At 35.3% G+C, this 13,678-nt stretch overlaps 1 protein-coding gene across 1 annotated transcript in view; it reads right to left on the bottom strand.

The window, feature by feature from the left end:
* Positions 1–13,678, bottom strand: part of MALRD1 (MAM and LDL receptor class A domain containing 1) — a 226,904-nt gene that overhangs the window by 70,846 nt on the left and 142,380 nt on the right. The window contains exons 27-29 of the mRNA XM_071428846.1: positions 8,026–8,151; positions 3,598–3,759; positions 1,025–1,182 (exon numbers count right to left, since the gene is read on the bottom strand). Coding sequence (XP_071284947.1) covers positions 1,025–1,182; positions 3,598–3,759; positions 8,026–8,151 — 446 coding nt within the window. The remainder of the gene's footprint in view (positions 1–1,024; positions 1,183–3,597; positions 3,760–8,025; positions 8,152–13,678) is intronic.

Here is a 13,678-nt window from a genome sequence, read left to right on the forward strand (position 1 = left end):
GGTGGAATGAAGGATAACAATATCCTTGGGCTGGATGTAAGGAGAAGATAGTGGAAAGTTTACCCATGGCACAAGTTACCCCTAGAGGCTGAGTAGTCTCCATTTATGGACAATTTCAAGACTGGGTAAATTCCTGAGCCACCCAGCATCACCTTGTAGCTGACTCAGCCTGGAGCAAGGGGTTGGACTAGAGACCACCTGAGGCCCTTCCAGCCTAATTGCACTACAATCCCATGGAACAGTGCTATGATTATCTCTTCCAGTGGAGAACAGTGTGGTAAAAAGTTCCTGACTTAATTCAATGTCCAAGACTACAAAAATATTCTTGTTCACTTTTAACATGGACTAAAATATATTCTGTACTGACTAAAAAAGTTAAAATTACCTGTATTTTCAAAATTTTAACAAACCCCACAGACAGGAGTCTTTCTCAGGTCACTTAAAAAGGAGCTGTGCAGCATATTTATACAGTGAGTCACATGAAGTGACCTGTTTGCCAAGGGGTCACATCCCTGCTTGGACTGTTACTGGATTACTCAAAAACCAAAAGTGTACTTGTTAAGGATGCTTGGGGAACAGCAAGATGACAGTTTCATGGAAACTTGGGCTATAATTGTTAATAGAGTTAAATACCTTATTTCCAATTGTTTTAAAAAAATACCTTTCACACACAGTTGCATTAATATTTTTAAAACATATAATTTTAACCACTAAACATTAGAAATTTCTCTATTTTATGTTAGAGTGAATTTTGCAGAGAACTGTGCTACTATTGAGTAGGTTTTAGTATGCTAGTCACATGTGCAGTGTTTATTCTTACACATGTAGTGAAAGGACTTCAAGTGGAACGAAAACTAAAGCAGAACTGTGACTTGATCTTGTCAGGAGATTTGTCTAACAGCAGTAAGTTGTGATGAAGTTTTGTTAATATAAATTCCTGAGATTTTGCTAATCCTAGACACAAAAATGCAAATAGTACTAAAGCAAGTATTATTATGCCATAATGTAGTAGAAGGACTTTAACCTTTAAGACTCCTGTTTGCCTTGAGGGAAACATCCAGAACCAGAAGCGAACTCTGCAGACCCCAAGACTAGGTGGGAAGAATTTTGTGGTAGTTATCCTTGCTCTGTTTCCTTCCTTCTGGGTGGATGAGTTGACATACAAAAATCTCTGTCCTTTACCTTAAAAATAAAACAAAACAAATTTAGGGTTTTTCAATAATATTTTATGCTTTGCTTTAGATTGTAAGCATTTTTATAAACACAGATGCTACTATTTTTTTTTTTCTTTTTGCCACATACATGTATACCATACCATATTGTATGGCGATCTTCCTTGCTAATGCTTTGTGTATTTCACAGAATTTCAGAATAGCTTGGCTTGGAAGGGCCGTTAAAAGTCATCTAGTTCCAACTCCATGCCATGGGCAGGGATGCCACCCCTGCATCAGGCTTCTCAGAACACATGCAGGCTGGCCCTGAACACTTCCAAGGATGGGGCATCCACAGCTTCCACACAAATTTTTTCCAGTGTCTCACTGCATTCTGAATAAAGAATTTCCTTGTAATTTCCTAATTTCTAATCTAAGTCTCTCCTGTCTCAGTATAAAAAGATGTCACTTGTCCTAGATGTCCCTTGTGCTAAACAGAATCATAGAATAACCTGACTTGGAAGGGATGGACAAGGATCATCAAAGCCCAACTCCTGGCCCTGCACAGGACACCCCAAGAGTCACACCCTGTGCTGAGAGCACTGTCCAAATGTATCTTGAGCTCTGTCAGGCTGGTGCTGTGACCACTTCCCTGGGGAGCTGTTCCAGAGCCCAACCACCCTCTGGGTGAGGAACCTTCTCCTAATATCCAACCTAAACCTGATGGACTGATGGATATTTCCAAGTATTACAGGCTGTAGGCGATTCTGACAAACAGTTCCTCTGTAGCTAATGTGAATATATCTTGCCTGGGTAATTTAAAAGTAAATTACAAATCTGGATAATTTTGTAAACACTTTGCTCTAATTTTGTTTTCCTTTCGCTTATTAACTGTGTTTTTCTTACAATTGCTGGGTAATTTCACAGAAACAAAGAACTAATTAAATGAGAGAAACTGAAATAGAAAAACACACAAAATCTCCTTAAAAAGCCAGGGGCTAGTAGTTGTTTTGTTATCTCATTGCATCAAAGTAACAGCAAGGAAGCAAGTCAAACTACTTATTTGCAAGAAACAGCTTGCCTGGAACAGCTGCAGTAGTTTCTACCTCTACCTTGTCTGTTCTGTCCCTTTCCAAGAGGAATGTAAATTCCAGATTTACAGCCTGCGACATAAAGTGGTAGGAATGTCTGCAAAAACTGTGATTTGTGGTAGATAAGCAGTTCCCTCATGATCAGGTGAGCAGTTCCTGCAGCAGGTGCAGAATAAAGGAAAAGGGAGGATAAACAAGTTGGACAGAAGTTGGCTACAGCCACCCATGATAAGGTGTCTCTATTGATTTTGAAAAGATAAATTTAAAAAAAAAAGAGTCAAAACCTGGAGACAATGCTGCTCACAAACTCAAGAGAAAAACAGTAAAAATATTGATATTTCTGGATTGGATATTAACTATACTTTGCTGATTAGATGGAAATTAAGATAGAGATTCTAACTATCAAAGCTTCTGAAAACAAAGTTAATTACTTCTCAAATAGAGATTAGTACATTTGTGATGGAAATTAATGTCCCACCCAGATATATTGTATAATATAAAGAATATTTATTTAAATATTCATTTAATATTTATTATTTAAATATTTATTTAATATTTATGTAATGTAATATCTAATTATGCTCACTACATAACACAGATTATTGTAATTGCCTATCAATTTATTTCATTCTCCTGACAATCAACAGGCATCGTGGTAGCAGTTTGTCAGGAATATCTTGAGATGGACTTCTATAATAACATTTCTGGCGAGCCAATGTCAGGGAGGTAAGTTAAATCAAGGCAGGAGCCTCAGGCATTTCACACACAGCCCCACACTTTGCTCCTCATCCTGCATATGGTTGAATGTTTTTATGAAATTCATTAGGAATGGGAGCACACTTCAGGAAAAGTAGATTATTTAAAATATTGACAAGGAGAAGAGTATTACTCTAGCCAGTTAAATTTCATCAGAGAATTCATCTTTTAATGTCAGAAGCTGACATTATGTATCTGAAATTTGTTATTGGAGTTGAATAGAAAGGAATAGTACCATTTCAGTTGGATGAGACCTAAAATGATCATCTAGTCCAACTGGCTTATCAGTTCAGGGCTGCTCAAGATAAAGCATTTTGTTAAGGGCATTGTCCAAATGCCTCCTAAACACTGAAAGGCTGGGGGCACTCAACACCTCTAGGAAGCCTGTTCCAGTGTTTGGCCTCCCCACCTATAAAGAAATACTTCCTTCTGTCCAGTCTGAGCCTTTCCTGGCACATTTTTGAACCATTCCCATGTATCAGCTGATCACACTGAGATGTGCTGCTATCTTGGCACTGATCTACATTTTTTGTAGGTTTTATTTAAAATTCTGTGAATATTTCATTTTCCCAGAAGTGATGCAGTACACATGTCAATACCTGGTGTGTGGTCAGTATGAGGATGTGTTTGCCCTGTGACAGCATTGTTGCTAATATTCCAGTCAAAATCATCACTAGTGTCTTGTGTTAATCCACATACAGTTGTCCACTCTTGATCTTGTGTTTCAAAGTTACAGCTTCCAGGAATGCTTGTGTAGTAACCTGAAAATACAGCAAAAAGTCAATTATCATCTCATCTCTACATAAAGGTGCTATAGTGTGCACACTAAAAATGGAAATGAAAAGGACTCTGTATGGCTAACACTGTGATTCCCTGAATTTCATGCATGGACATAAATAATATGTGATAGTTAATGAGGAAAGGAAAAGCTCATTCTTCACTTTAAGAGCAGGTATAAACTTTATTACAGATGAATGCCCATGGCAAACCAATGACTTCACCAAATTTAGTTCTTATCCAAGGTAAATGGAAAGAATGATTTCCAGACAATTAGCTAGAAAAACTGGACTGCCCTTCCACAGTGGCATTTTTCATAAGGACATGTTGGCCTTGTGAACATTGTGTCTGATGGCAGCTTTATGATGAGGGATATGTTCTAGTGATTAGGACACTGACTAAATTTAGGAGGTCTGAATTAAACTGCTCACTTCTAACTCTGCTGCTTCAGGTTACTTTGGAAAAGTAGTTAATCAACAAAATGATATAAATGGTGTGGTACAGATGAATCAAATAGCACCACAATCTCTTCTGTTGGCTCCAATACATCTTTTCCTTCATTATAAAGCAGAGGCAGCTACACAATTGCTGAGTGTGACTGTGGACAACACCTGTGAGGAGACTTCAGAAAAATGTTACAAACTATTAAACATCACAATCAGCCAAGCATTTTAGGTACAAGTCTGACTGTGACTGTTCAGAATGGGTTTGAGGATTTAGACTATGTTCCTTTATCTAGAAATATTCTGCAATATTCAAATAAAAGTATTTATGTATCATTGTCTGTGTATAAAGGATATAGATAAAAATTGCAGATTTAATTTCCTCCTTTTAATCTGTTTGGTTTTTTTCCTATTTTCTACTTTGATGCTAAAAGAAAAACTGAGGCCATTCTTTATGAAAATGTCTTTATCATAAAACTGCTTATGACCAAGGTCTGCACACACCCTGTAACCCTGTGGACTTTTGTTCTTGGTAAAAAAAAGTGTCACCTTAGTTAAATGCATAAAACAAATATCTTAAAAGATGTATAGTTTTGATCCAATATAGGTTATTCACTGGATCAAAATCCTGTATGCTAGGGGGAGAATTAGCACTGTAATGTAGTTACCGTACTGCAAGGACTGAAGTGTCTCTCCTAAGCACAGATCTGCATTGGCAGTGTATTACAAACATCATGTAAGCCTAATAAAGGCCTAACTCCAACAATAACCTCACACAGAGAAAGAACAAAGGGAACCCATTATTTAAAAAAAAGAAAATACATTTTCTTGTGTATCTCTAACAAAATCAAAGTCCAAATCCATTTAGGATTTACACTAGTCACAATAGAATACCTGACCATTTTTTTACCCTAATGTGTTAGCAGTGCATTCAGAAGGCAATTATTAATAAATATTTATGAACAGTACTTACTGGGTTGACAAAGTCACGTGACCCATCTGCACCTGCTGGCTGATTTTTTTATGGGTAAGCATACACCCTATTTAGAAGCCAGTAGAAGAAAATTGCTCCATTTATTGGAAAAATTGCTTTTATTTCAATAATTCAAGCACTCCTCTAGTTGGTTCATCAACACTGAGGTTTGCTATTAATCAAATCTGTCTGTACAGTTGGCTGCAATTCATGAAAATTGAAACTGCTTTCAGGTGTGGTTTTTTCACCTCGGTACTTCCAGCAGCATATTGAAAGAGAATCAAAATTTTGCAAGATTGCCTGACTGGACTGAATGAAACATAGAGTAAGTAATTACCACGAGTTTATTAAAAAAAAAGTCCACCAGCCTACGTGGATGCAGTTCATTTTGTACAGGTTCTGTTGTAAATCCTGCATACAGGAATTGCTGCTGAGTAGATTATGGTCCATTTACTTCTTTGGAATTACACTTGTATAAAACTATAGTAGAATGTGAAATAAGCTCAGACCTTGAGCTCAGTGCAAAGGAGAAAACTGCAGACAAATGTGGCCATAACCAGTTGTGATGGGACAGGTTAGGCTATGAAGAGATTTCTCTGTGCCTGTTGTACTTTCTTTTCTGATTAAGCTGGTCCTGTTGTCTTTCCATTTAAAAAATCATGTTTCCATATCTAGGAGGCTTTATGTGCCCTTTAATGTTGTTTATTCCCATCTATAAGATACATGCTCAGGGAAAAAGTGTGTTTAAATATAAGGCATCATTTGTTGGGACTAAAATAGAGCAGAAAGGGAAATATACCTAGGGCTTATCTGAGTATTCTGAATGCCAGATTACTGTATATCTGCATTACACTTCCATAGAAACAGCAAGACTAAAGACTGATGAAAATATTTTGATGTATATACAGCCTTTCCATCAACAATAAAAAGATATTTCAGTCTATTTCTATGAAGAGAATATCAACAATTATTTTTTTCTTCCCTTGGAAAAGCTTTCCTTCAGCATAGCAAAGACAGAGTTTCTTTACTGTGATTCAAGATAATTTATGGCCTGAAATGTTCCAATCTATTATCTGACTAAGAAAAGAGTCCTTCCAGAAAACACAGAACAACACCCTCCCACAGGAAGCTTCTATATTCTCTAACAATATTTAGAGAACAAATCAAGTGTCTCCATAGTTTTCTGAATATCTTTACTCAACAGTTCACTTTGGACAGTAATTTAATTTAGTGTTTATCTGTTAGATCTGGAAAATGTTACAAGGGTGAGTTTACAGAGTATTTTGCTGCACTTACTTTGCCTAAGTCCTGAAAAAGTACTAAAGCTGTATACAAGAAATACAGATTAGCTGCTTAAAATCTATCTTGGATTCTACTTCTAAAAGCCTAGTATTCTTAAGTTATCATTCAATGCGAATTCATTTCCATTAATATGATTCACAAAGTTCACTGCAACACAAAGTACTACAAGAGGTAGACATCGGAAATAGTGACACTATATTCAGCTTTTATACTTCAGAACTGCTATTTTATTTTATGAAAGGGAGAAACTCCAAGTTAAATCTCCTATAGTTAGTGAGATTCAGACTCCTAGAATCTCCTATAGTGAGATATAGACATCTTAGCATCTTTTTTAGTAAGTATGTAAGTCTGTAGCCTGGTAAAAACATTATAATGTGCATTGTCCAATAAAGGGTCATTACTTTTGTAATCCTGTCCACTCAAGCATGTAGAAACCCCATGAAAGAAAAAAGGCCCTTGATTTTCCAAGTATCACAAAATATTGCCTTATTTCAGTGAAATACTTTTACTTCCAAAATGGATGAATATTGAATTGATGTGTGGATTCATTTACTGTATCTAGCAAGTTTACTTTTGAGCATACCTGCATTATGGCAGAATTTGACCCTCCAGCTCAAAGACTAACATTTAGACTCATTACTGAGCTGCATATGTGGACTACTTAATCTTCTTGCTCCAAATATCCAGTCCAGACTGTAATTGTAAATAAACAAAGATATGGAGCAGGAACAAAGGCACAACACTTTACTGCTTCTGAGTTTCAGGCCTGAATTGGAAAGCCCATTAACTTGATCCAGATTTTCAAATGGAGCTGTGTCCTTCCATCTCAATCAGCCCCAGCAAAGAATGCCTTCAGACAAATTGTGTCTCAGTATTCATTAGGACTTAGGCAAAGAAAAACAGACTCAATTTTTTTCCAACTGTTCTGTAATAGAGAAATGACAGTAAAATATTTTCATAGCTCTGAGGTAGAAGCAAGATCAAACAATGAAATTGTACTCACACGACTCAGATCACAAAGGCAAAATTCATTTGACAGGAAAGTCAAGTTTATTTTTAAGTATTCACCTTTTTATGGCACAATCATTCCTAAATGTTATTATACATAAGTTTTGCTTGCTTAGCTTTTCCATTCAACATTGATATTTCCTTTCAACACCTTTTTCCATTAATAAACAAGCTTTTTTTTTTTTTTCTCAGAGTTGATTTTTATTGTAACTCATTGATTTAATTCCTTAAGTATGTTTTTAATCCCTAAGCTGGTTTTGGCCTTGGTATCAGGGGTTTTTTTTTTGAGTATTTAACCTTTGGTTCTAGTTAGTTATACTTTTGCAACTAAACCGTTCTTGAATACTTTTGCAGCAAATATCTCTAAGGATGTGAAAACATCAGAACTTTTTACCTGGGGACAAGGCAATCTGCTTGTGATCATCTTCTAAGTGAATCATCTTTGTGAACTCACCTCAACTATACTACAGAATTTAAAGCTATAATTTTAATTGAAGATTAGATTAACACACAGAGATACTTACTGCAGTCAGCTTCATCTGATAGGTCTTCACAGTCTGGTTTATAGTCACAGATGAACTGAGACTCTATGCACTTATTCCCACACACAAAATCAGTGAGAGCAGGGCATTCTCTGGGATTCTCTCCAACTGAAACCAACAAGACACTTAAATCAATATTGCAATTAGATCAAAGGATGTTCTTTTTAATTTTTTAACTATTATACATCATGGCTTCAGGGTTTTACTGCTTCCAACAGATGTTATTTGGTCTCACTCTTTAAATGTTTTAATTATATATTTCTAGACTACTGCATTTGCCTTGCCCAAAGCTTCAAAAGTAGGATGTTTTGGCTGGAAGAAAATTGAATTCAGCATCAACATAACTGTTTCCCTGGTATATTTGTTGTAGACATTTATAAAAAAAAAGGATTCTGTGAGCTGTTGAAAAGCAGACAGGCAAAAGGTTTTATTCTGCTCATAGTTATATTTTTTTGAAAATAACATTTTAAACAGAAAAATCACTGTTATACACATTTGCATAATAAATAAACTTTTAGAGCCTTTATAAGACGTTTACCCTTTTTTTTGGTAGAATTTAGACAAACTGCTGCTCTGATTGTGTGAACTGCTGAGAAATTTCTCTTAGGGTATGTAATATGCAAATCTGTTTTACAAAAATTTGAGTTCATCTCTGAAGGTGAGTGAAAATCATCTCATAAAATGAGTGTAACTTAGTGTAACTTCAGCTTGCACATAAAACATTGGGTTCAAGTCCAGAGTACTGAGATCAGCCATCCCTAGACTCTAAGCCTAAAAACGAACTTACCTAAGTTATTTTTTAGTTCAGTGCACTGTATGCATAATTTCAGCCAACAGTAATTGAAACAGTTCTGATAACCCTAAATGCAACACTTCAAAAACACTCTGATAACCTTAGATTGCCTTTCAGTCTATAGCTTCAAGTTCTGCAAAAAGACATTTAGGAGAATTTATTTTGACTGTATTCATTGTAATGTGTTTCATTTTTCCCTTTAAACGTGACTAAAATGTGACATATTGTTAAACACAGTCTGATCAGAACACCATGATATTTGCCTTTGTGCAAGCCCATATTTCCAGAGGAGTAGTTGTTGTTGTCTGGGTATTAATCTCCACAAATAGTGGTACTTACTGAATTTTACAGACTGAGGAACTGCATTCTCATTGAAGCGGAATAAGAAAAGAGAACTAAACTTTTGGTTTAGTTTCAACATATACTCGAAGTAATATTAAACAGAGTGACAATACAGCAATAAAATGCAATCCATACATTTTAAATGGATAGTACAAAAAGGAAGAAATAAATCACTGCTAACATTGGTTACTTGCAGAACCTCAATACCTAAATTTTCAGCTTTGAAATACAGAAGCCCATGTGCACTGACACACAGAAAAAAATCTTTCCAAATTGATATCTGTCTCGTTATTTTGTCTTTTAATTTTTGACTGTCAGTTTGATCTGATTAGTCACTGCAAACAAATTGCCATGAATGCCTTAAATAAATGAAAATCCATTGCTGCTTTTTACAGGCAATCCACATGGCAGAGAGCCATTAGCAGAGGAGCAGACTCCTGAGAAAAAAACTGACTGAGGCATTTGTGATGGTTAAGGCAGTTTTCACACCTCTCCAAAATGATGTGATAAAACCTGATTGAAGGTACCACCAAGAATTCATTAGTATGGCTCATCCTAAATTCTGGAAAGACACATAATAGTTGAGGTTGGCAGAGATCTCACAAGACCTCTCTAGCCCAAACCACTGCTTCAGCCACCTCTAATACAGCAAGTTGGGAGGGACCATGTGCAGTTGGGTTTTGGATAATATCAATAGATGGAGCCTCTACAACCTCTTTGGACAACTACTTGTGCTGGGTGATCCTCACAGTAAAGTGGTTTATTGTGTTCACGTGAAATTTCTTGGTTTTTGAATTTGTGCCCATTGCCTTCTGTCAGCAGGTACTTTTGAGAAGAGTCTAAAACCTTTTTCCATTCCCTCCCTCTGCACTGGAAATGATGCACTGGAAAATTAAACTACTTCCTTAAGCCATTATTCAATGGCTTAAATAATAACAGAAATTAGGTAATTGCAGATCCATTAGCATACAGTGATTTTCACTGCATATGAAAGGATTCCATTATCACCATACAGGGGAGTGACTTTTGAAAATCCATGGCTTTGTGACTGATCATATTCCACAGCATTTCCTTATGTTATGTGATGTTATGTTACTCTATCATTTATATTTAGCACTAAATTACAGTTGTTTTTTTTTTAAAAAAAAGCAACTTTATAGTACTTCAAACATACCATAAACCAGCCTTTAATAATGTTATCCTAAAATAAAATGTATGATGCCAACAGAGATAATGAAATTTTTTGTCTCAACAGGTGTGAATGTCATGAACACAAATTTACATATCTATGAATTTTATCCTTTTGGAGTAAGACCTTTTTTATATGTCATTTTTAGGGGTATCAGGTTACATTTATGATAATTATGGTTTTTCTGCTACAATCATTGGCAGAGAGAAATAAAATCCCTCTTTAAATTAACATGCTGGCATTAGCATTGCACAGGGTAACCAAACATAAATATAAATACCTCTACTTGGAATTTTGGCATAAAAAATCACCTTTCCATAGTACACTCACTCTGGCCAAAACTCCTACCCCAGCTAAGAATTAAATCAAAACAAGAAATACAATGCAACTTGACCATAAAATGCAAGTTCAATGTCAGCCAATCCAAAGCTAAAGTCAAGTCCACACAGAAGCTGTAGCTTAGAAGTTTCATTTTTACAAGATATTCTTCAAATATAATATAAGAAAAATCAATTTTATCATAAAAAAATACACTGAAGAACATATGGGAAAATATGTTAGAAACTACTTTGAACAAAGAAAAAGAGAGACATTTAAAATATCATCTTGCCCATTTTTGCCCTCAAAATTAGAAGGTTGCCAAAATCTGAGTTTGTATCTATCAGTATTGAGTTTGGAGAACAGTAACCTAACATCACTCCAGAGAGATTTAGTATAAAGCAAAACAATGTCTCCTAATGAACAGCTTTATTTTTAAGCTGGTTTTGGTTTTGGTTTTTTAATAAGAACAGAAGCTCCAACTAAATTTACTGATTTCCAGCACTCTTGGACATTTCTTGGACTAATTACTTTTCCTTGCATTATGTTCTGGTCTTCTCCAGTTGCTCAGTCCAAAAATCTGTGGGATCTGAATACTATATAAGATATGTTGCAAGTGAAAAGACCATAATCCATTCCTTTCCCAGAAAAAAAAAAAACATTATAGGCAACAAAAAATCACCCCAAACCAAAATAAAATAATATAGAATATAAAACACAAGTACAGATAAGAATTGAATAGCTTGTGGTAACAACCAACCTTCAGAGCAGCATAGAAATAACTATATTAGCAAGAATCAATAGAGTAATTAAAACAGTTATTTTCTCGTAGATCAAAATTATCTGGGAGCAGCACATATACCCTTATAAATCACTTTTTTTCCATTACATTAAATACTTGGTGATTAGATTTTTATTAATTGAAAAAACAAAAACCAAAAAAAGAACCCCAAAACCAAATAACAACAAAACCAATCTATTGCTATGGTATGGAAAATTTGAAATGTTTTATTATGCCCATTTATTTAGTTTTCCCTGCAGAATTGCAGCCTTTCCAAACCAGGACACCACAAGAAACTAATGCAAGACATATTTTAGATGTAGCCAATGACTGCATGTTATGCAAATCCCTTCACCAAATGGAATGGCAGGACTTGAGAAGGAAAAGGCATATACAGGATATCACTTTTCAGTTAAGTACAATTTTGTATTGATGCAGCAAGGAGCCACATAATCTTCTAAGTAGTTTTTAAGAGGCCAATAGAGCTAGCTTGGCTTCTGGATCACTAAACCCTACAAAATAAGCATATTAATGATGGTTCCCACAGAACTTGCATTTACATACACTTGCTTTCCTTTCTGCATATTTTGTTCTGGACAGTGCAATTCTCAGAATACCAGCAGAGATCTTCCCTAGTAAGGATACTTCTCTGTGTGTTTGTATACATGCAGAAAGCACACAAGTGCGCATCATGCATACCACAAATAAATTGTCATAAGCTGGCAGCTATCTTTATCTTATATCCATTTCCAGTATATGTTATCTATGGAAGACTAACCCATATAATAGAGACAGAATTTATAGACATGACAAGATTCATTTGGAGATAGCTGATAAATAAAGTATTATTAACTGAGACTTTTTTTTCCCAATTACCAGGAAAGGCCTGACTAGGAAAGAACTCACAAAACCATTCTTTCCTTTAAGTTTGCAACTAGAGGACAGCAACAAGTCAGTGACTATTTCTCTGACTCTCTGAGTACAAGAGCTTACTTGTACCAATGTTTTGTAAGATGTAAACATTCCTGTGATATCCATTTCATCTAAAATCACAGAAAGAGCCAGATAGGTCGAATATCAGTCCTATAGGCTATAGATCTTTATTGTTTGAAACAAAATGGATAAGGCTAAAAATATCTAAGTTTAATATATAGCACTAAATATCATAGATTTGGTGACACAGAGTAAATGTTTAAAAGACTTAACATGAAAGAAGTAATTGATCACACAGGAAGAGATGCTCTAGCATTACAGCACTAAAGACATAGGTTGTAGGAAGTTGTGTTTGGCCAATGCTTTGTGCTTTTGAAAGGCACAGGGTGAATTCCAAATTATTATGGTTCCTAAAGGCAGCAGTGAATAGGACCTTGAGCTGTTTTGGAAAGCAGGGTGTGCCTCAAGTTCAAGTGCACTGGGCTGCTGTTTAACAAGAGTCTCACTTCTGCTTGTCAAGAGAAACACCTGTACTCACTCAACAGTACAACACCACCATGTCAGCAGCATGAAATGAAACATAACATTAAATGTAAGCTAAATTGAAATCAGCCTTTTCTCCCACCATTTGTCTTTTTAGAAATTATGGTCCTTCCTGAGTAGAAATGCTTTAAAATTTAAGTTGAAAATTTGCCTTTCTATTTTTGTTGTTTAAATTGCATTGTTTAGTGGGAGTACTTAAACCACCTCTCTCCCCTCTTTCACAAGACTTGAGATATAGGAATTATCAAACATATTGTTGAAAATGTTATTTAATTAAAGGAAATTTAATTTGCAAGTTTCACCCTTTGTTTAAAGTGGAATTTATGAAATACACAGTCCCAGAAGGTTTCATTAGTCAACTGTTGTCTGAGATTTAGAAATTATGAAATGCAATTTTCATCAAGTTTTTTCATTTGCTGCCTGAATTGCTCAGTACTCTTCATGCATGATTTTTTACAGAATATTAGAATTATATTAGCAAACTTATCAATAATGCTTCTCTCCATGGATGACCTAGTAAATCTATTGCAAGGAAAACTAGATGCAGATGTTTCTGCTCAAGCAAACTACATGTAATTTCAAATAAAGTTCTTTTATAATTTTAAAACTATAGAGAAGTCTCCTCATGGAACAGATCACTCAAAAGGCCAGATTTAATTCAAAGATATGTTTTGACTCCAACATAAACAGTAGGTCTAACAAATTATATCGACTCTTAGGAGAGACTCTGACCTAC

Source organism: Agelaius tricolor, unplaced genomic scaffold (genome assembly GCF_023055355.1).
Source record: "Agelaius tricolor isolate 1412-34295 unplaced genomic scaffold, bAgeTri1.0.p SCAF_6, whole genome shotgun sequence".
NCBI lineage: Eukaryota > Metazoa > Chordata > Aves > Passeriformes > Icteridae > Agelaius > Agelaius tricolor.